Below are 19,049 nucleotides of genomic sequence, written 5' to 3'. Positions count from 1 at the left end.
CCTCGCGGCGATGACTCCGCGGTGACTCACGCGGCCGCTGCCACTGCCACGCGCATCGAGTAAAATATGCTCCGGGCACGCACCGCCGGGTCACCGACGCCCGGCCCGGCCCGGCCCCCCTCCCTCCCTCTCGCCAGCCAGCCTCTGCGACCGGACCGGACAAGCAGAGGGAGAGGTGCCCGGGCCGCGTCAAACAAACCATCTCCATGTGATCCTGACCAGCTCCCCTGTACGCGCACGGCCGCATCTCCCTGCCTGGTGCCTGCCGCCGGGGCGGGGGCGCAGCGCAGCAGCCGCGCAGGCGGTGGTTGCCGAGTTACTGCGGCCATCATTCGCTTCATGCCCCGGCTGGTCCTCCGGCGACCGGGAGTGTCCTCCTGCGCCGTGCGCGTACGATCACTAGCGCGCGGCCGTCTCTATCGCGCACGCCGGTTCGACCGTTTTGAGAAGAGGGGTGGGCCGTGGGGGCGGCATCCGGCGCGCCTGGGGCCGGCCGTTGGTTTGTTTGCTGCGGTTGCGGGCGGCGCGGCGAGTGGGTGCTGTTTTTGCCGGAGGCATATCCGGTGCAATCACCGAACTGGTGAAAGCACCGTGAAAGCAAACTAAAAAAGTTTTCAAAAAATTCTGAAAAAAATCATGAATGTACATCTCGGTCTACCTCATCTACATATAAAATTTCATGATCAAATTCATCTTACTCTAACAGTTACAAAAAAGACAAATTTGGACTGCATTTGAACGTTAATGATTGTCAGAAAATTTGTCTTTTTTGTAACTGCAAGTGTAAGATGAATTTGATCGTGGAAATTTATATGTAGATGGGGTAGACCGAGATGTACATTCATGATTTTTTTCAGAATTTTTTAAAGACCTTTTTAGTTTGCTTTCACGGTGCTTTCACCGGTTCGGTGATTGCACCGGATATGCCTCCGTTTTTGCCAACACCATCATCATGCTCCCCTGCCCTCGCCGCTCTTTTAAGTCTGGATTGCCCCGGCGACCGCCCTTGATGCTTTCTTCATGACCAATGTATGTGCCCATCTCTATCTACCAAGAAATGTGCGTCGGGTACTGCGCCGGCGTACGATCATCCATTGGTACGAGTACGATGCGCGAGGTCGGGTAGCGATGACACGGTCCCTCGCCGCGTTTAGATGGCCATTTGTAGTAGCATTGTTCTTGTTCATGCAAGCCATGCTGTAGACAGTGATGGCCATTCCCCCCCCCCCACCCGAGGAGATTATCGTGCTACGGCCAAGGGTTTAAGAAGAGTGAGGCTCTGTTTAGTTTTGTTTTTCAAAAAATTTGGAAACGAAATCTTGACATTTAGAAGTACTAAATGAAATTTATTTATAAAACTTTTTATACGGATGGATTTTAAATCGCGAGACGAATCTAACGAGCCTAATTAATCTATCATTAGAGACTATTTACTGTAGCACGACATTGTGCAATCATGGTCTAATTAGACTTAAAAGATTCGTCTCGAAATTACATCCGGAAGTTATGGAATGATTTAAAATTTTTAATTAGTGGTCAAACGTTCGAAATTACTATAGTGTTGGAATTTTTTTTGGAATTTTAAGAGAAACTAAACACGGCCTGAGAGAGGGACCCACACGGCGACCGGAACGCTTGGTTCGAGGGACCCAGCGGACGAGTGATCCCCACATGGGGGCTGACCGGCTGAGCACTGAGCAGGTCGCAAAAGCAAGGCGAAAGGTGCAAGGAAAGGATCTCGGGAACCTCCTCTTGTTTATGATTCCAGTTGCAGGGGTGGGAGCCCCTGACTCCCTGAGGCAGGAGGCTGGATCCACCTCCACTCCACTCGTTCGTCCATCTCAGCACCAATCGTGTGTTTGGTTGGGAGAATGAGTCCAACTCGAATGGGTCGGATCTCTTTTTGGAGTGTTTGGATGGAGGCAGCAAGAGACGGAGCGGACCCCAGAGAGGTATATTCGGTAGATATGCGGGTTAGCTCTGTCCCACGAAATCCGGCGGACGAGTTCGCTCCGCTCCGCTCTCACGCGACGTCTTTCTCCCGTCTCTCCTCTCTGCTGCCCCGTGCCCCCATCTCTCTCCGTGCGGCCGGGCAGGGAACCGTGGGGGCCGGAGCTGCAGCTCGCCGACGTGGCGCGGACGACGGCAGCGCGGGGGCAGGGGGCGTCGCGGGGCCGGGGCTCGCCGGGCGACGCGGACGCCGGCGGCGCGCGGCGGGGGGCGCTCGCGGGGGGGCGGAGTTCGCCGACCGCTCCTGCGGCCACGGCACCGGCGACGGCCACGGCGGAGGCGGCCATGGCGGCGGCGGCGCACAGATCTAGCGGCGGAGGACATGGCGGCGGCCGGCGCGAGGGCGGGGCCGTGGTCGGCCGGCTGGCGGAGGCCGCGGATGGGGCCAGCGGGCCGAGAGCGCGGCGGCCGGCGGCAAGGCAGGGCCGGCAGGCGAGGTGGGGGCGGCAAGGTGGGCAGGCGCTCGGGCTGAGGAAGATGGAAAGGGGGAGAAAAAAAAAAGAAAAGGGTGAGAGGAAAAAAATAAAAATAAAAAAATGAGAGCTTGACAGGTGGGGTCCATTGGTTGCAAGTGGGACCCTCACTAACGGTGTTATCATGCCATCCAACCCGTATTCCCAGTTCCTTCAACCAAACATGGAATGGGTCCACTCCGTCCTCAAAATTAGAAGTGCAGCCAAACAATGGATGGGTTAGCTCCGCCCCCAAAATCCGGGTTGGAACCAACCTAACCCAGTGATCCCGCAACCAAACAAGGGAATCGACCGACCGACACAGATATCATATTTATACATGCGATTGCGAGCGTAATTTAAACGATGTTAGAGCCAGGTAAATATTAGGCTAGCGCGCTGCCGATCTTGATCCTGCAGCAAATCACACGGACACGGCCATGTGTATGGAGTAGAGTAGTGTTGTGGCTGCAGGGATTGGCAGGGGGCGTCAGAGGAATAAAGACGTTGGCGCCTGCTGCGAATGCCCAAACCAACCTCCTCCGTCCTTCTCTTGTTTTCTTCTCGCGTCTTTCGGTGGTGGTGATGGGAGAGCATCATCAGGGTTATGCAATATACTAGTATACTTTATTAGTGTGCTTTCGTTCCCCAACGTCTCTCTGGGCCTCTAATCAACGTCTTCTGCGAGTGCTTTGTTTGTACGGCTCATTATGTATAACTTGGGCCTTTGGACGTTCACCTTGACTTTCACTTTTCCTTTTACTCATTTTTGGAAGTTCATAACCACCCCAAGCAAAGGCCCAAATCAAACTAGAACAATGAGAACAAGAATATGCCCATGATGGGAAAGCTCATGGCCTAAACACTAGGAGGGAAAATGAACTTTTTACCGGCTCTGCCCTAGTAGTAAACAACCATCCCAAGACACCTTTTTACCGCGCACAGCACAATACTGGATTGCATCATCAAAAAATGGGCAGATTTAACCAGCATGCTATACAGAATACACGGGTTGCCCAAAAAAAAAAAACTCGGCTTTTCATCACCAATACTTGCGCATTGCATGTATGGCGCATCCCTCACCCTGTACAAAACTTCATCTGATTATTTACAGCCGCATATCGGAACCCTAGGCCCTAGCTGATAAAATGCTCATATACAGCTCAAGAAACCAGCAGAGCTTACCAACTGCACCCAAAAGATGAGGAGGCAACAAACAACTCTAATGTACATCATCTCCTCCCTACTTATATTTTTCAATTTAACTACGCAAAGGCACAAAGCCTCAAGGACATTTATTTCCCATATTTCTTTCTCCTTGCCACAATTCTCTTGGTATAGAAAATCCATCCTAGCACGTAAGACAGCATCCTCCATCCTCTATATGCCGCCTTAGGCTTTGATATAGTTGCAATGAAACCTTTCAGTGCAGCTCCAAGATCTTGTGTGTCAAAGGATATGCTGGGATCTACAGGACCATAATAGATATCATTGAATGGGGGATGACTGCAGTCCTCGTAAACCAATGAGTTGGAGAACTTATCCAGCGTATGAGACTCTTGAGGTGCTTCATGGCCACCAACTAGGGGCATCTCTGACTGAAACCGATTTTCATTGCTCTGCTCAGTCTCCAGTACACAAGGGTCTAAGGAAGTGGATGGTTCCATGGAGAAAATGTCAGGTGATTGTAGGGTCGAATGACTCAAAACAAAGCCATCTGTAGAAACTTGCGTGGGAAACTGGTTATATTCATTTTCATGCAAAGATGGAGATCTTGTATTGAACAGCTGTGATGAATTTTCCACGAGTGTTTCATTGTCACATGTAAAGACATTCTTCCAGTGTTCATATGCTTGCTTCACAGCCACACGTGCTTCAGCCTGAAAATAGCAAACATGTAAAAAACAAAGATGAATGGGTGGAAGTGTAGTAAAAACGGGTGAGCTTGTTCAAAGGAATGAAAAAGTGAAGAGACATGGTTACCTTCTCCTGTTCAGTAAGATCATCAACAGAAACAAATTTATCAGATATTAACCCTCTTACTTCTCCAACTACATTGAATACAACACCAGCTTTGTTTACACCGTCTGGATAATAGTAATGCACTTTGTCAGTTAAAACACATGTTTCCGCATGCTCCACGGTGGCCTCCCACATCTTTGTTGACATGCCACCACCTAATATCTGCATGATTTGAACATAGAGCAGGGGTAGAAATACATATCTTTGCTGAACTGTGACTACCTTAGGCAACAATATGCAGAGCAGCAGAACAAATGAAGACCAGAACAATACCTTTCGAAGCCTAGGACCATCAAGATGTAGTAAGGTGAGGAAATCCTTGACAGTACGGATGCTCTCCCTATTCAAACGCTTGTGAAATGCACCATCCTTGCCAATTTTCTCCAGGCGCCATACTTCATCTTCAAGAAATGGTGGGTGGTGCTTCTTGTACACTGATCAAGAGGAGATAATGAATAAACTAGACCATTTTAGAAGTATTAAAAGCTATGGAAGAATAACATGTCCCATTCAATTAGAGAAGGTAGATCACTGGGATATCAAAATCCATCACTTAAAGGAGACACACTGTTCGATTAAAGTCTAGAGGACAAGGAGTTCATTTTAATTTTTTCTAAATTAATTGTATGGATAATCAGTCAGAAGCCTAGCATGAGTCCATCAGAGCAAGAAATTAAAAGGATAGCTTGTGCATTAAAACTTAAGAGAATCCAATCATAAACTCACACTCTCCTCGATGATCCTTAACCACAAATGATTCCGATTTTGCTTCCAGTACTCTTATGCCATTGAAACAGCCATCCTCTGTTCTTGCACCTAGCCTGAACTTTCGGCTCCGTGTCCAGCTGGAGTTATCTGTGAATGACAGTTCCCCTACTGTTCCAATGCCATCAATAAGGGCAACAAACACATCTCCAGAAATCAAGGGCTTTTTACCTTCCCTTTCTTTGACAATGTTATTGTTAAATTCCTGAGCTGTCCAGTCATCATCTTCTCCACTTTCAAAATCCCCCTCTAGGACTACAATCTCAACCTTCATCAGGGACTCCTTGCCTGATGCTACAACTTGTCTCGTCAAAGTGTCAACTAGAGCAACGGTTATACTTAAGGAGCCCTCTCCTTCAATCTTGGAGCCAGTAAATATTGGAAGAGAAAGCCTAGTCATGAACTGCAGCTGCAAATTCTTTGATGTACATGGGAGAGTATCTGTGACACTTCTAATAAAAAAATAAGAAATGAACTCATTAGAGATAAAGTGACCAACACAACATTGTCAAAAGTGGAGTTAAATCCATACCTTTCCATGATAGAGGCATGATTTGCAAATGCTAACTCGATTTCTTCTTTTACCTAGAAATGAATATATCAAAACCGTTGGTAGATGGCTAAATTAAACACAAGTTTGAAGGCGAATCTAGGCTGTTGTCTACAGTGAACTTCTCTGAATTGGAATGGGTGGACACAGAATGGAAACGGTAAACAAAGCTTTATTTTGTAGGCTAAGACTATACAGCTATTAATATGACACAGATAAAGCAAGCTTCTCAAAGGAGTAGTTTGGGAGTTAAACCAGAACTAGCTGTGGTAACACAAATACCTAAAATATAATCAGCCTAAAGACGGGATTGCAACAGCACTATGTATCGTCAACACAACCAACCAGGCAAAGGAAAGGATGAACAGGCTAAAGGGCGCAATCATAGCAAATAACCAATCCTATGAATTTTCAAGCCACGGAATCGAGAAATGGGGGGCACATAACGAAAATAAAAGGCGGTCTCAGTCTCACCACTCTCCTGATGAGGGGCTCGATCGCCATTAAGAACTTGTCGATGCTGGTGTTCCGCATCACCTCCGTGATCACACTGCACGACGAGCATGCCACCACGCCATCGAATTAGAGAGCGGCGGGAACGAATCGGCACAATCCAATCCGGGGGATTCCAATCGAGGCCACAAGGGGGCGCCGAGGGCAAACTTACTCGCGGAGGGCGACCCTCGGGCGCTTCGGCTCGCCGGGGCGGTAAGGCAGGGAGGAGGACGAGGAGCTCCCGCCAGGCTCGGCGCCCCCGCCGCGGCGCGGGCCGTCGCTCTCCTCCGGCTGCCTCTTCTGCGACATCTCCGGACGCCACGCCACCACCCCTCGCCTCGATCGCCGCTTGGTTTCGGCTCGCCCACCGCGTCGCAACCGCGGCTTGACCTAACTCCGCGCCCGACCTTACACTAGAAAAAATTGTTTTCCTTTCTCTTTCTCTAGAAAAATGACCTGAAATTGCGCTAGTGGGCCATTGGGAGCAGATCCTGCAGTCCAAAACGACCGGTCCACTCAAGGGTCGGCCCAGGCCGGCTTTCTTTAAGAGCTTATTAGTCCGATCGATTCGAATACAGAGTATGTGCTCCAAAAAGATTGAATCCAGCCACAATTCCTGACCTGATCAAGCTAAAATAAACTTGTCTTCCTCATAAAAAAAGCTAGAATAAGCTCGTAGCCTCTCTAAAACATTTTACAAGAATTGAGCAGTACGAAATCGATGCACTGAACCTGGACAGCCTGCAAGAGCTGATCAAACCATCCGAATTATGCATCGCAACTCGCACGGTTGGTATCAAACGTTCACAACTGTAAAAACGACCACGAGGTGATCAAATCGAGAATATTAGTACGAGTGGAGCACCAGTAAGATGGCATCACGGTGCACTTCTAACGGGACAGGGGCGCAGCGACGGGATGCCATCCTCGCACCTTTTGACTGCGACCTGGAAGTGAATGTTGGATCGGTTGGCCATGACACGTTCCCTCGCAGGATAAGCACAGCACAATGCACTGGGCGGTATTGTCGAAGCGAGGATAATTGACGGAAGACCGACTGTGAAACTGATGCGTACAACTGACCGACGCAATCCAATGATAAATGAAAAAGAAAACGACTCCACATGATCACAACTGTTAACCCGCATACGTCCTTCGACGGATACGTCAATTTCAGTACCTCTGTGAACCACAGGTTTGTTGTCTCAACAACAGCCACAACAATGCAGAAGGCACTCCTGTTCAATTTTCATCCAGCAATTCCAGCACTAAATTTGCTTTTACTACACAATGATGACATCAGTCCCGTTCAGTCTTCAGCAGTACCTGCTTAAGCATAAACAGAGGAAATATCACCAACAAAATCAAGAGAAGAAGGTTTGGGATAAAAATTTGGTTAAGTTTCAAATCTCAAGGAACTAACAAAACGCTTAAGGTAGCTTGGATTGGACCAAAACAACCATGGACAAATCCAAAACAACACGAGCAGTAAGATAATGTTGAAGCAGCATATAGGAAAAGTAGCCATTCTTAGTGACTGCACAAAGCAGGTCAACTGAAATTAGAAAAAGTACACCAAACGATTTACATCTAAAATCAGTCAGTATAGGGGCAAATGGTGCCAGAGCGTCATGTTATAAGGCTTAATTTTGTCCTGGGCAGTATTTGTATAAAAAAGCTATAGTAAACATTCAAGCAGAATTACAAGAACCAACCTAATTGAAATCCGACATTACCATTTGGTGACAGAACAGATTAGTAGACCTATCCAGCACTAGGAAACAAAAGAAAATGGTACATGCAGAAAGCCAACCCACAATCATCACATTGCTTGATTATCTATCTATGTTCAAACAAACTCGGCGTATAGAATCTATAATCACAATCAACAATTTTTTTACTATTATCTTATTGATTCTTGGGGTCAAAGAGAGGAAAAAAACAAGAAGCGCTCTTGCTTCCTTTGATAGGCAAAGCTCCAGCCATTTCCTTAGAAAACACATGAAAGGATAATAATATGAAAAATCAATCAATCAGTCCCCAATTATCACCTTCACATACGATCAATTATCTAAGGGCGATCGAGTAACTTGTGGCAGTCTAGATTCTGATCGAGTAACTTGTGAGCTTTCAAATACAGAATGAACTGGGTTGGTGATGGGGCCCTGAGTGGGCTGACATTCTGCACAGATGATTAATCTACAGTCGCTGCAACACACCTACATGGCAGCACCACTACTCAAGAAGGTATAGCTAAAAGGGCGGCATGCAGAACAACAGGTAGAAACTACCACAATCGTTCTTGTTCCACAGAAACAACAACAGGTAGAAACTACCACAATCGTTCTTGTTCCACAGAAACAACGAAGACCTCCACAGCTCAGCATTCTCATTATCTGCTTCTAGAAATGCCAAATTCAAAATTAATCATGTGAACCAAATATACATTGTGATCTATATCCTTCTCTTTTTTAGATTAACGTGAGAATTTCTAGACCCTTTCGGCGAACATGGTGGCTTCTTTTAACACTGTTGCATTAAGGTAATAGATTCCAAATGACGGCTGCAGCACATCTAATATGTGTACATTTTGTCGGAACCAACTCATAGTAGGAAGTACAGATGGCTCACAATCCAGGAGCCCAGGACGCAAAATTACTGAACAGAGGAAATGCTACATTCAGGCATTCACGACGGCCAAATGCAATTAGTGGGATCTAGTTTGACTACTGATAAGCAATCTCACCGGAGAAGAAGGGGATATCACAAACCCTAGGAACGGCGAAGGCCGGAGGGGAACAGCGACACGGATGCCGGGGCCGGGGCCGCGGTGCCGTTGCTCACGGGAGAGGGGGTCGCCGCCGCGGCGGTTGGGGGAGCGGCGGAGGAGAGCTCGCGGACGAGGGCGGCGAGGGCCTCGGGGTTGGCGCCGCGGTCGCACAGCGCCATGAGCAGCGACAGGGTGTGGCGGTCAAGGCCGGTGTCGAGGATCTGGGACATCTGGAACGCCAGCTCCAGGGACTCCTTGGCCTGCCTCGCCGCAGCCGCCTCCGTCTCCATCTCTGGCGGCGCCGTCGCTTTCGCTTCCGGGTTCCGGTAGGTGGTGCCTCCCGGGGTTCGAGTACTCTGCGAGTGCGCGGTAGCTGATGAAGGCGTAAGTGGAGTAACGAACAGAAAGAGACCCCACACGCCAGTGGCTACCCCCACATGACAGAGGACATAATTTTACAGTTCTTCCTCGTTTGAACAATGCGAGTTGTAAATAAACTCACTCATCGAAAGCAACGGCATCGTACATACAGCAACAAACAATTCAGGTGAGAATTGGCCCTTGTAAGAGTAAAATCACACTACATGCACTATTTCCATCAGGATCCAGAACGTATCAACAGGAGACATGTCTCACTAGCAGTCACTTATCAGGCTAATGAGGCTAAGCATGTTTTACAGAGTCGCGCTAGGTGTACATGTATGTCATACAGAGCAAGTGAGCAACTAACAGAAACATCCGTAATCCCATTCTCCTCCCTACAACGAGCTAAATGCTGAAATGCAACTGGAAGTTCTGCATTGTCTGTCAAGCTTGCAGTAACTAGGGGCTCACCATTTATGGGCCAATTTCAGGCAAAGATGTGGATCTCAAATTGTATCCACTGTGTCTATTTAACTTCCTTTTTCGTGAGGACCATGTATGTAACTGAAGCAAACCCCACTCTGCAAGTAGGCATATCGTTGTGGTACAGAGATGAAGCTCTGAATGCCCAAACTCCAAAAATATGCCTGTCACTTGCATCTCGGCTCCCCTTGTTCAGACCGATGACATTGGAACTGCAAATGCGATGGGCAGCAGCTCCTGGAAACTCACAATGCAAGAAGCTCTGACTCCTTTTTCTCTACCAATGGTTCGTCAGGCAAATGGCCAGTGCCATTATCAACTTGGGCCTCCCTAGTATATATCTTGGAACCAGGAGATGGCAGATGGGAGTTCGTCAAGGGGACAAAACCAGCTGTGGCAGACCCATTTAACGAATCTATGGCTGACTGCAATTTTTTCAATTGGGACTTCAGGCATATAATTCGCCCCTTATTCCATTTCGGAAAATGGAAGGACGCTGATAATGTGTCATTTAGAAAGGAGTAGACCACTTTTGCGGTTGGCAGTCCTCTTGTTATTGTGCTTTTCTCCATTTCTCCCCTCCTGAACAAGTGGGTATAGAAGCACAATCAGACAGATCAAAACAGGCTAGAAGGAAAATATTCACTTAAATTGATAACAGTGCAAACAATTGTATATCATTTTATGAGGGAAAAAGTCTAAATTACTCCCCTCAACTATAGCTAAAGTCCGAATAGCCTCGTAAGCTATCGTTTGGTTCATTTTACCCCCCCCCCCCCCCCGCCTCTTCCCAAACTATGCTCTTTGATTCAAATTACCTCCTAATACAATTTGTCCTTTTCATTTCTCGATGCATAGGTGGAGTTTTAAGTTGAAATTTTACAAGATGATAGTATGCATCATAATCTTTTATCATTATTTTGATAGGTTAGGTTATTTAATAATAAATTAATCATCAGAGTTCAAAATTATATGAAAAATTATAACAATTTTTTTAATATGCATTGTGATGTCCACTACCACCCTGCAAAATTTGAAATTAAAATTCAACTTGTGTATGGAGAAACAAAAAAGACAAATTGTATTATGGGGTGAAATGAACTAAATGGCATAGTTTAGGGGGTAAATTAAACCAAGTTATAGTTTAGGGGTTATTCAGACTTTGGCTATACTTGAAGGGAGTGAATTGAACTTTTTCCTTTTATGAGAATAGAAATGAAATAATGCTATGAAGTACTGTTATCCTACAAAAAAAAGTTTGGGCTTCAGTTTCACTTGCAGTAAAAATATCCAGTTATACCCTCAAATGCTCCTCTCCATGTAAAGTTAAACACTATAGAAATTGGCTTAAAATCAAGTTGCACTTCTGCAAGTATATCAACTAAAACGACTCAGTAACTAAATATAGAGTCAATTCAAGAATATACCATAACAGAGCAACAGAAAGCAGTAATACGAAAGGAACATTTGAACTTAGGCTCAAAGCTTACAATACAACAACAGAAGCCAACTGCGGAAGATCTTCATCTCCTTGTAATCTGTCATAAAGCTTATTGAGCCATACTGACACAGCCACCAGTGCTCCACCGACAGACATCCTGAAATGCAAGCTGATAGTTAGTACATCTTGGCAAATAGAAAATCAATTTGCTTAAGGCAAATACTATGATCAAGACATAGCATCACCTATGTACATCTAGTGACCAGATCAGCTTGGTGTCGCGGTATAATTCAGGAAAGAGCCGGAATTTTACTGCGTGATCAAGAACCCTAGCAGCTCGGGCCTTCTGACCAAACCACCAAAGCACATCAAGGAGAGCATTAAAGAATCGTAAACTATAGTCACAGCCTTCCAAAGTGCTGTTTTCCAAGGCATATTCAACCATTTGCCAGTTGGAGCTATCATCGTACTCCCCTTTGATTAGGGAAGCAATAACTTGATGTGTACTACTAGCACGATTTGTTTTCATTTCTTCCAGCAGATCATATGCATCAGTCCACCTGAAAAATGCAGATTGATTAGTTTGTTAAAATGCATATCGATTATGGTGTAGTCCTATCACATCAGTTAGAAACAGGAAACATGCTGTTCACATCAACTTTTATAGTTATTGAAATCAAACAAGATAATATTTTCAGTGACTCCTAAGTTATGTAAACACAAATATGCTTGTATCCAAAGCATTGATCATATCCCCAAGAATTGTTTGATTTAAACTGATAGACATGAATACAGGCATTGTGCCATTGTCCATTACAAATGTCGCCTGAAACCCTGAATAATGTAGACTATACCATGGCCAACTTAAGAATGCCAAGTACCAGAAAGAGCACGCACAAAGAAGGGAAGAAACTTATTTCCATAAAAAAAAAGTGCGTACCCAGTGCCGTAGGCTTCCCGCACTGTGCGGGGTCTGGGGAAGGTTGTCTTTAAGCCCCAAGCCTTACCCACACAAATGTGCAGAGGCTGTGGCTCGAACCCGGGACCTTCCGGTTACAGACGGTAGGCTCTACCGCTGCACCAGGCCCGCCCTTCAAGAAACTTATTTCCATACCAAAGCATATAATAAATGTGAATTCATACCCACAATAGTACCATGTTGGAAACAAGTTGTATCTACATGTGTGATTCAACACAAAAACAAAATTTCAGCTTCTGAAACTGAGTGCTTATCGTATTAGTTGGGTTGAAGAAGGATCCGGATCCCTGATCTGATAATTATCATCTAAATCTCAATTGATGTCTAGCAGCATATTGGTTGGAGTTCCCAGCCCCAGTATTTTTTAGAGGCTTAAAGTCATTTGTTTACATTGGCAGTTTATGTTCCAATTGCTTGTTTGAAGTTTGAACTCTGATTAGCAACCTAAAATATAGATGGCAGGCACATCAAATCGAATCTTGTAAATCTCCTTTCCTATTTCCACCCCAAAAACAGTTAGTTTGATAAGGAAACTAACAACACATTGTTAATATAATGTAATTTCCAGTTAAAAAAACATAATGTGCTCTTTGTTAGCATCAGTGTTTCTGTTATAAAACCATGAGCAATCTTCCAGAGAGGATATGACAGTTTTGTAGGTTAAAACAACAAGTCCCTCACATTACCTGTCGTTCCTAGCATATAGTGACAACATCATGCAATAGGCAATAATGCTAGGCACAGTCACGCTAGATTGAAGTTCTTCAAACTGCTCTTTACTCTCATCTATGACCCCCGCTATGCAGTAGGCATTGAGTACCCCCTCAAGGGAACGCTCATCTGGATTAAACCTGGACTTGCGCATCTCCATGTACGCCTTCACTGCATCATCCAATTGTGCGCCCTGGCAATATGCTTCAATGAGGGCATCAAATGAAAACTTGTTTTTCTGAATGCCAGCATTGTTAGTCATCCGAGAAAAGATGGCCTCAGCCTCCTGGAACAGCCCACCCCTAGCATATGCATTTGCAAGAGCATTGTAGGTCTCAATAGTTGGCAAGCTACCGATTTCAGTCATCATGTTGAAAGCAACGTAGGCTTCCTGCATACCGGAAATGTCACCAACAAAACATTTCATCAGAAATGGGATATCACAGGGTCACGATAATAAGATCTGGATTATTATCCTGACCTCGTACATAGCCGCATGGCCAAGAGCTTCAACCAGGCCGGTGTAGGCATCCGCAGTAGGCACCATTCCTTCTCTGGTCATATATTCAAGAACTTCTCTGGCATCCTCATGGAGGCCACCACGACCACACGCAGCCATGACATTTTCACAGGTAACCATGTCAGGCTCTACCCCAGTTTGAAGCATATCATGGAAGAGCTCCACCACCTCCTTGAAGAAGCCACCATCCCCAAATACACGGAAGAGCACATTATATGTGGCTGTGTCTGGCGGTACAGCAGTTCTCATCTCACGGAAGAGTTCGCGCACTCCATCAAACCGCCCCTGCCTTCCGTAGAGATCAAGGAGTACACGGTATGTGGCAGCTGTTGGCGTGCATCCATCAGCCTGCATCTGCCGCAGCACAGCAACTGCCTCAGCCGTGGCACCAACACTCGTGTGTGCCTCCATGAGTCCCAGATACGCAGAAGCTTCTGGCGTGTGCCCTGTGGATGCCATTTCGGAGAACAGCTCAGCGACGCGGGAAAGGTTGCCGGCGCTGGCAAAGGCATCCACAATGTGGCGATAAGACACAGTGTCAGGGGAGACGCCGGCCTCAAGCATGGTGCGCAACAGCTTTTCAGACTGATCAGCCAAAGAGCGTACGGCGGCAGCGGCGAGGAGGGTGTTGTACGTGGTGAGGTCGGGGCGCACGGAGGGGGACACATCGTGCCGCATCTCAGCGAAGAGGCCGAGCAGCATGTCGAAGGGGACGGGTGGGTCCGTGGCGCGGGCGCAGGCGGCGAGCACGGTGTTGTAGGTGGCGGCGGTGGGCGCGACCCCCGCGGTCTTCATCTGGTGGAGCAATGCGCGCGCCTCCTCGTGAAGCGCGTTGCGCGCGTAGGCGGCGATGAGGGAGGTGCAGGAGAGCGCGGTGCGGGAGTCGGCGGGGAGGTCGTGGAATACCTCGAGGCACTTGTCGAGCAGGGCGGGTCCCTGGCGCCCGAGGACGCCGATGACGATGGCGTGGATGTGCTCGTCGGGGAGGCACCACGACTGGCGCTGCATATACTTGAAGAGCCGCAGGGAGCGCTGCCAGTCGCCGCGGCGGGAGAACTCCCTGTACACGGCGGCGAAGTCCTGCAGCGTCAGCCGGTGGCGCGCCGTCTCGAGGCAGCGCGCGATGGAGCCCCGCGGCGGCAGGTTGCTCAGCCGGTCGATCAGCGACTCCACCTCGTACGAGTTCCTGCCATTCCCCGCAGGCACCACCTCCTCCCTCCTCGCGGCAGCCGCCGCAGCCCCTGCCCGCTCCAGCGCCGCCAGGCCCGCGCCCGCGCCCGCACGCTCCAGCACCGCGAGCCTCGCGCCCGCGGCGCCGCGGCTCCTCCTCGGCCCGCGCCAGCTCCTCCTGGCCGTCGGGAACAGGAGGAGGTCGCAGTGGTAGGACGACGACGCGACGGTGGCAGTGGAGACGAGCGCCATGCGAGCACGCGGCGGCCGCGGCGGCGGGGGGAGAGGGGTTTAGGATTCCACCACGCCTTGGATTTTGGGGGAGATTTTTGCCTCCGGGAAGTGGATAGAGTCGCAGGCTGAGCCTGAGCCTGAGCCTGACCAGTCCGAGGCGTCGGTTCGGTCAAGACACGCCGCCCCTGCCGCAACCCTTCCCTTCCCTTTCTTTTCTTTCTTTTCCCCAACACAAACACGCCGCCCCTGCCGCAACCAGCAACAGGTCCCCATCGCGGCAGCATCTCACCTCACCCCCCCCAGCTCCCGCTGTTCCATGGCGGACGGAGACGGAGCGGCGGCGTCGAGAAATCTCACGGAGCACTCCGCCAGCGCCGCCGAGAAGGGGCTCCCCAGGAGGGGCAAGGTGAGCACTTCCCACTCCAACGGTTTTTGGTTCCAGATTGGGGGGGAAGCCGAGGGTTTGGGAGCGGGACATGAGTCCTCGCATCTCACGATTTGGAACCTAGCGGAGGCGGTGGGATGCAGGATTGAGCTCGTTTTGATTATCCCGTGGCCATGGCTGCGCCGCCGCCCGCGAGGTAGTTCCCTGGTAGCGCGCCGTTGTTCCCCATCCTAAGTAGGATTTTTGTTTGGAAATTTGGCCCTGGATCAACCATGTGCACAAACTTCCTCAGTTAGTGCTGAAGTCATTTTGTGCAACTGTCTAGGTTAATACAACAATCTAGGTTAAGCAGCGAAGGTACAGCGTGAGGTCAAGGTGAGAGATATGTTTCATGATACGCCCTTTATTTGGGCAGTGAGAGGCCTTGCTAAAAAATTAGCTCTGATATAAGTGGCATTCAGCTAAAAGTGTCTTTTTTAACTGCTTGCTGCAAGAGCGCAGAGCGCTAACAAGCGATATATCCATTTTTTCATGTACTGGTTTGTTTCATCTAAATAACGATCGTGCTTGCATTCAACGGACAAATACAGAAATTTGTGTTTATATATATTATTTATTTTAGGGAATGTATGTTCCAGTTTGCATGATAAGAACTTGTTTTTGCAGTCTTCTTCAGGAAGGACATTAAATACCGCACAGATTCCGCTTGTCGCAAGCCATCCAGAGGTGTATGAGCCATGTGATGATTCTTTTGCCCTCGTTGATGCACTGCTCTCAGACAAAGCACAACTTTTGGCGCTGCAGCCAAGGTTATGTATGGAGGTAGGGTGTGGCAGTGGTTATGTCATCACCTCTCTTGCGATCATGCTCAGGCAATTAGCCTCTGGAACCCAATACCTAGCAACTGACATCAACAAACATGCTGCGGAGACAACTCAAGCAACCCTTGAAGCCCATGGCGTGCATGCAGATGTGATGGTTACTGATATTGTATCTGGTCTTGAGAAGCGTCTAGCTGGTATGGTTGATGTGGTAGTCATTAACCCTCCTTACGTGCCAACTCCGGAGGAAGAAATTGGATGCAAAGGCATTGCCTCGTCTTGGGCTGGAGGGTTGAACGGGCGCCAGGTGATAGACAGGATCCTTCCTGCTGTGCGGGAGATCCTATCAGAAAGAGGGTGGCTGTACATGGTGACCCTCGAAGATAATGATCCTTTGGATATATGTCATCTGATGAGCGAGATGGGGTATGCTTCACGCATTGTCTTGAAAAGATGTACTGAGGAGGAGAGCCTTTTTGTTCTCAAGTTTTGGCGAGATCCGCACACTGCTACGAATGCGTCTCCTAAATCTCCTAAATCTGAGTCGTGGTTCTCTCAGTTGCCTTTCAAATCCCTTTGGCACAAGGGTTCCTAGCAGTTCATGGCTTCATCAATCTGGAATCTTCAGTTCTGAAAAGGAGCAAGAAATCCTTTGCAAATTTGAGATGGCAGCATATTTTTAGACACTCAAAGTACAAGAATCAGCCTAACCTGATTGGTTTAGATCTCAAACCAAACAGGTCCTTAGACCAGAAATTACTGAACTTTTTTTTATTTTTGTAGCTTAAATTGTTATCTTATGTTCTCCTCGTGTGTATATATGCTACCATGGATTCTTATCTTACTGCTTTTGGGATCTGTGTTTTCCGGATGGATTATTCTGTTTAATTGATCATTTCAAGATGAGAGGAAAAGAAGATTTGGGCAGTTTCTTGTGCCCTTACATGATCAGTTAAAGGAATACCATCATCAGGTCAGCTTGCTGAGTTGCGCACAGTGCTACTTGCCTCTTTGGGTTCTAGATGTACATACCAACGAAGTAGCAATGAAATTATGTCCCTTGCTTTTTGTGGTACGTTCCTTGGTCTACTCATTTTCCTGAGATGCATTTTTTCAGTGTACTGCATTTGCCGTATGCATATATTGTTTCAGTTCCGCTGGATGGTAGAATTACCAAATAGGTTTTGAAACTAGAAGATTTTGAAAAGGTAAATAAAATCCCTGCCTAAAGGTCTTTAAACCGTTTTTCTCTTCGCTAAATCAACTTTTTAAAGCATACTCTAAAAGTCAACTGAACGAACAGATAACAATGGGCTCGGAATGCAGGCTGCAAACGAATCTGCAGCTGTTACAAATGCTTCTCTCCAGGCTGAGTCAGTTGGATTTCAATCTCTTTGCGCAAAAGTCCGTTGCAGGAGTCTTCAATTCTGAAAGAAAGCAGGAATCCTTGGCAAATTTGAAATGGCAGTATGTTTTACATGTGTTTGAATGAAACGTACTGTTGATTTCTGACTTGCCTCAGGCGCTGAGGGTACAAGAATCAGCCTAGCCTGATAGGTTTAATAAGGCGCGAACCAAACTGGTTTAGACTTTAGACCAGAAAGTACTGAACCTTTTTATTTTGGCACCTTAATTTTTGCCTTATGTTCTCGTGCGTGTGTGACGTTAGTACTGAAAGTTGTCAGTCACCACCAACGTTAGAATTAAAAGTTGACAGTCATCCCTTCTGCTCCAAGTCACAGCCATTGAGCTGAACGTTAAATAGGACTGGCATGTGACGTACAACAATAAATCCGGCACGAGGTCGCTAAATGAATTTTGGATGATGACATGATGTGCAGCCTTCCCCCCTCAAATGCAGAGCTTCACGAGTATTTTTCTTTGCACGATCATTATCTCAATTGATCTTCAGGCAGTTGGTTTCAAAAAGGGAAAAGGATCTTCAGACAACGACAAACAGCTTCCATCTCCGGGACTAATGACTGATGCTTAAGCTGCAGCAGTGTTAACTTCAAAAAAGCAGCAGCAGTGTTGTGCTAATTCGTTGGAGCGACAGGCTTCAAACACTTGGGGGCTTTTGTTTGACTTCACTTTCTGAATTCCAGTATGCAATAAAAAGTTAAGGAAAGGTGAGTGCCAAGCACGTCAAGCGTGAACAATCCCAAACTCCGAAGGCGAATTGCCACATCCTCTGTCCTTGCTCGATCTGCCAAACATCTTGTAATAACCGGCTCTGCTGCTAATGCTTTTGGACGAACCAGCAAATGGAACACAGGTCGATGCACGAATTATGGACCGTTAGATCAGACTCGTACGGTATAGATCGGAGCGTATCCCCTCGCCTCGGAGGAGTCCGTCGTCCTCGTCAGGCCGCCAGCGCCAACGCCAGTTCGATCATGCGTGCGGCAATGGAACGAGAGCAGACACGGCATGGCGCTGGCGCCCTGCCGGAGGCCGGACCCTCAGGCCGGCGTGGCGGAGCACGCCGCGGGCTCGCCGGTCGAGGACGCGGGGAACTCCGACTCGTCGCCGCTTCCTTCGAGAACAGCTAGAGCTCACACGCTCGCTCTGCGCATGGCTGGATTCAAATGGACGCGACATACATTCTTAGCGCATGACAGTGTATTTCGTTGAATGTTATGTTCTTACTAACGATCTCGAAAAACTTATACTGAAATTGCGATTTCTGATGTTTTCTGGAGGAAACCCATCCATTCTTGAGTAAATGGAAGCTCCGTTCATCCGTTCTGAACGCTGCCTTCTAGATTCCCGTGGGTGGAACAAGAACCCCAACTCCGATCGGAGCACCCCCTGGCCACATCACAACAGATACTGGATCTGAATAACAGAATTACTTAGGATCGACGCCACTAGTGTC

General features: G+C 47.7%; 3 protein-coding genes and 1 long non-coding RNA gene across 5 annotated transcripts; 1 reads left to right on the top strand and 3 right to left on the bottom strand.

Moving 5' to 3' along the window:
* Nucleotides 1-3,419: 3,419 nt before the first annotated feature.
* Nucleotides 3,420-6,701, bottom strand: LOC120649245 (calmodulin-binding protein 60 A-like). Of its 2 annotated transcripts, none has more exons than XM_039925992.1 (7): nt 6,467-6,701; nt 6,274-6,349; nt 5,782-5,834; nt 5,211-5,701; nt 4,758-4,918; nt 4,446-4,646; nt 3,420-4,342 (listed from the first exon to the last, which is right to left on the bottom strand). In XM_039925992.1, exons 1-7 carry the CDS (start codon nt 6,601-6,603, stop codon nt 3,758-3,760), a joined length of 1,704 nt encoding a protein of 567 aa, XP_039781926.1. In that variant the 5' UTR covers nt 6,604-6,701; the 3' UTR covers nt 3,420-3,757. The 2 variants fall into 2 exon arrangements, with proteins under 2 accessions (XP_039781926.1, XP_039781927.1); XM_039925993.1 differs by having other exon boundaries at nt 3,691-4,342; nt 5,211-5,698; nt 6,467-6,694.
* A 581-nt stretch (nt 6,702-7,282) lies between these two features.
* LOC120649246 lies at nt 7,283-9,034 on the bottom strand. The gene is made up of 2 exons (XR_005665202.1): nt 8,346-9,034; nt 7,283-7,620 (listed from the first exon to the last, which is right to left on the bottom strand). It is a non-coding gene; the product is annotated as an uncharacterized LOC120649246 (long non-coding RNA).
* A 559-nt stretch (nt 9,035-9,593) lies between these two features.
* Nucleotides 9,594-14,987, bottom strand: LOC120649244 (pentatricopeptide repeat-containing protein At1g74850, chloroplastic-like). The gene is made up of 5 exons (XM_039925991.1): nt 13,523-14,987; nt 13,017-13,432; nt 11,597-11,911; nt 11,401-11,508; nt 9,594-10,492 (listed from the first exon to the last, which is right to left on the bottom strand). The coding sequence occupies exons 1-5, from the start codon at nt 14,981-14,983 to the stop codon at nt 10,156-10,158; spliced, it is 2,637 nt and encodes an 878-aa protein (XP_039781925.1). The 5' UTR covers nt 14,984-14,987; the 3' UTR covers nt 9,594-10,155.
* Nucleotides 14,988-15,158: 171 nt separating this feature from the next.
* Nucleotides 15,159-17,246, top strand: LOC120649242 (methyltransferase N6AMT1-like). The gene is made up of 2 exons (XM_039925990.1): nt 15,159-15,371; nt 16,017-17,246. The coding sequence occupies exons 1-2, from the start codon at nt 15,282-15,284 to the stop codon at nt 16,764-16,766; spliced, it is 840 nt and encodes a 279-aa protein (XP_039781924.1). The 5' UTR covers nt 15,159-15,281; the 3' UTR covers nt 16,767-17,246.
* The last annotated feature ends 1,803 nt before the right edge of the window (nt 17,247-19,049 follow it).

This window comes from Panicum virgatum, chromosome 9K (genome assembly GCF_016808335.1).
Source record: "Panicum virgatum strain AP13 chromosome 9K, P.virgatum_v5, whole genome shotgun sequence".
NCBI lineage: Eukaryota > Viridiplantae > Streptophyta > Magnoliopsida > Poales > Poaceae > Panicum > Panicum virgatum.
This window is presented reverse-complemented; position numbering and strand designations above follow the sequence as displayed.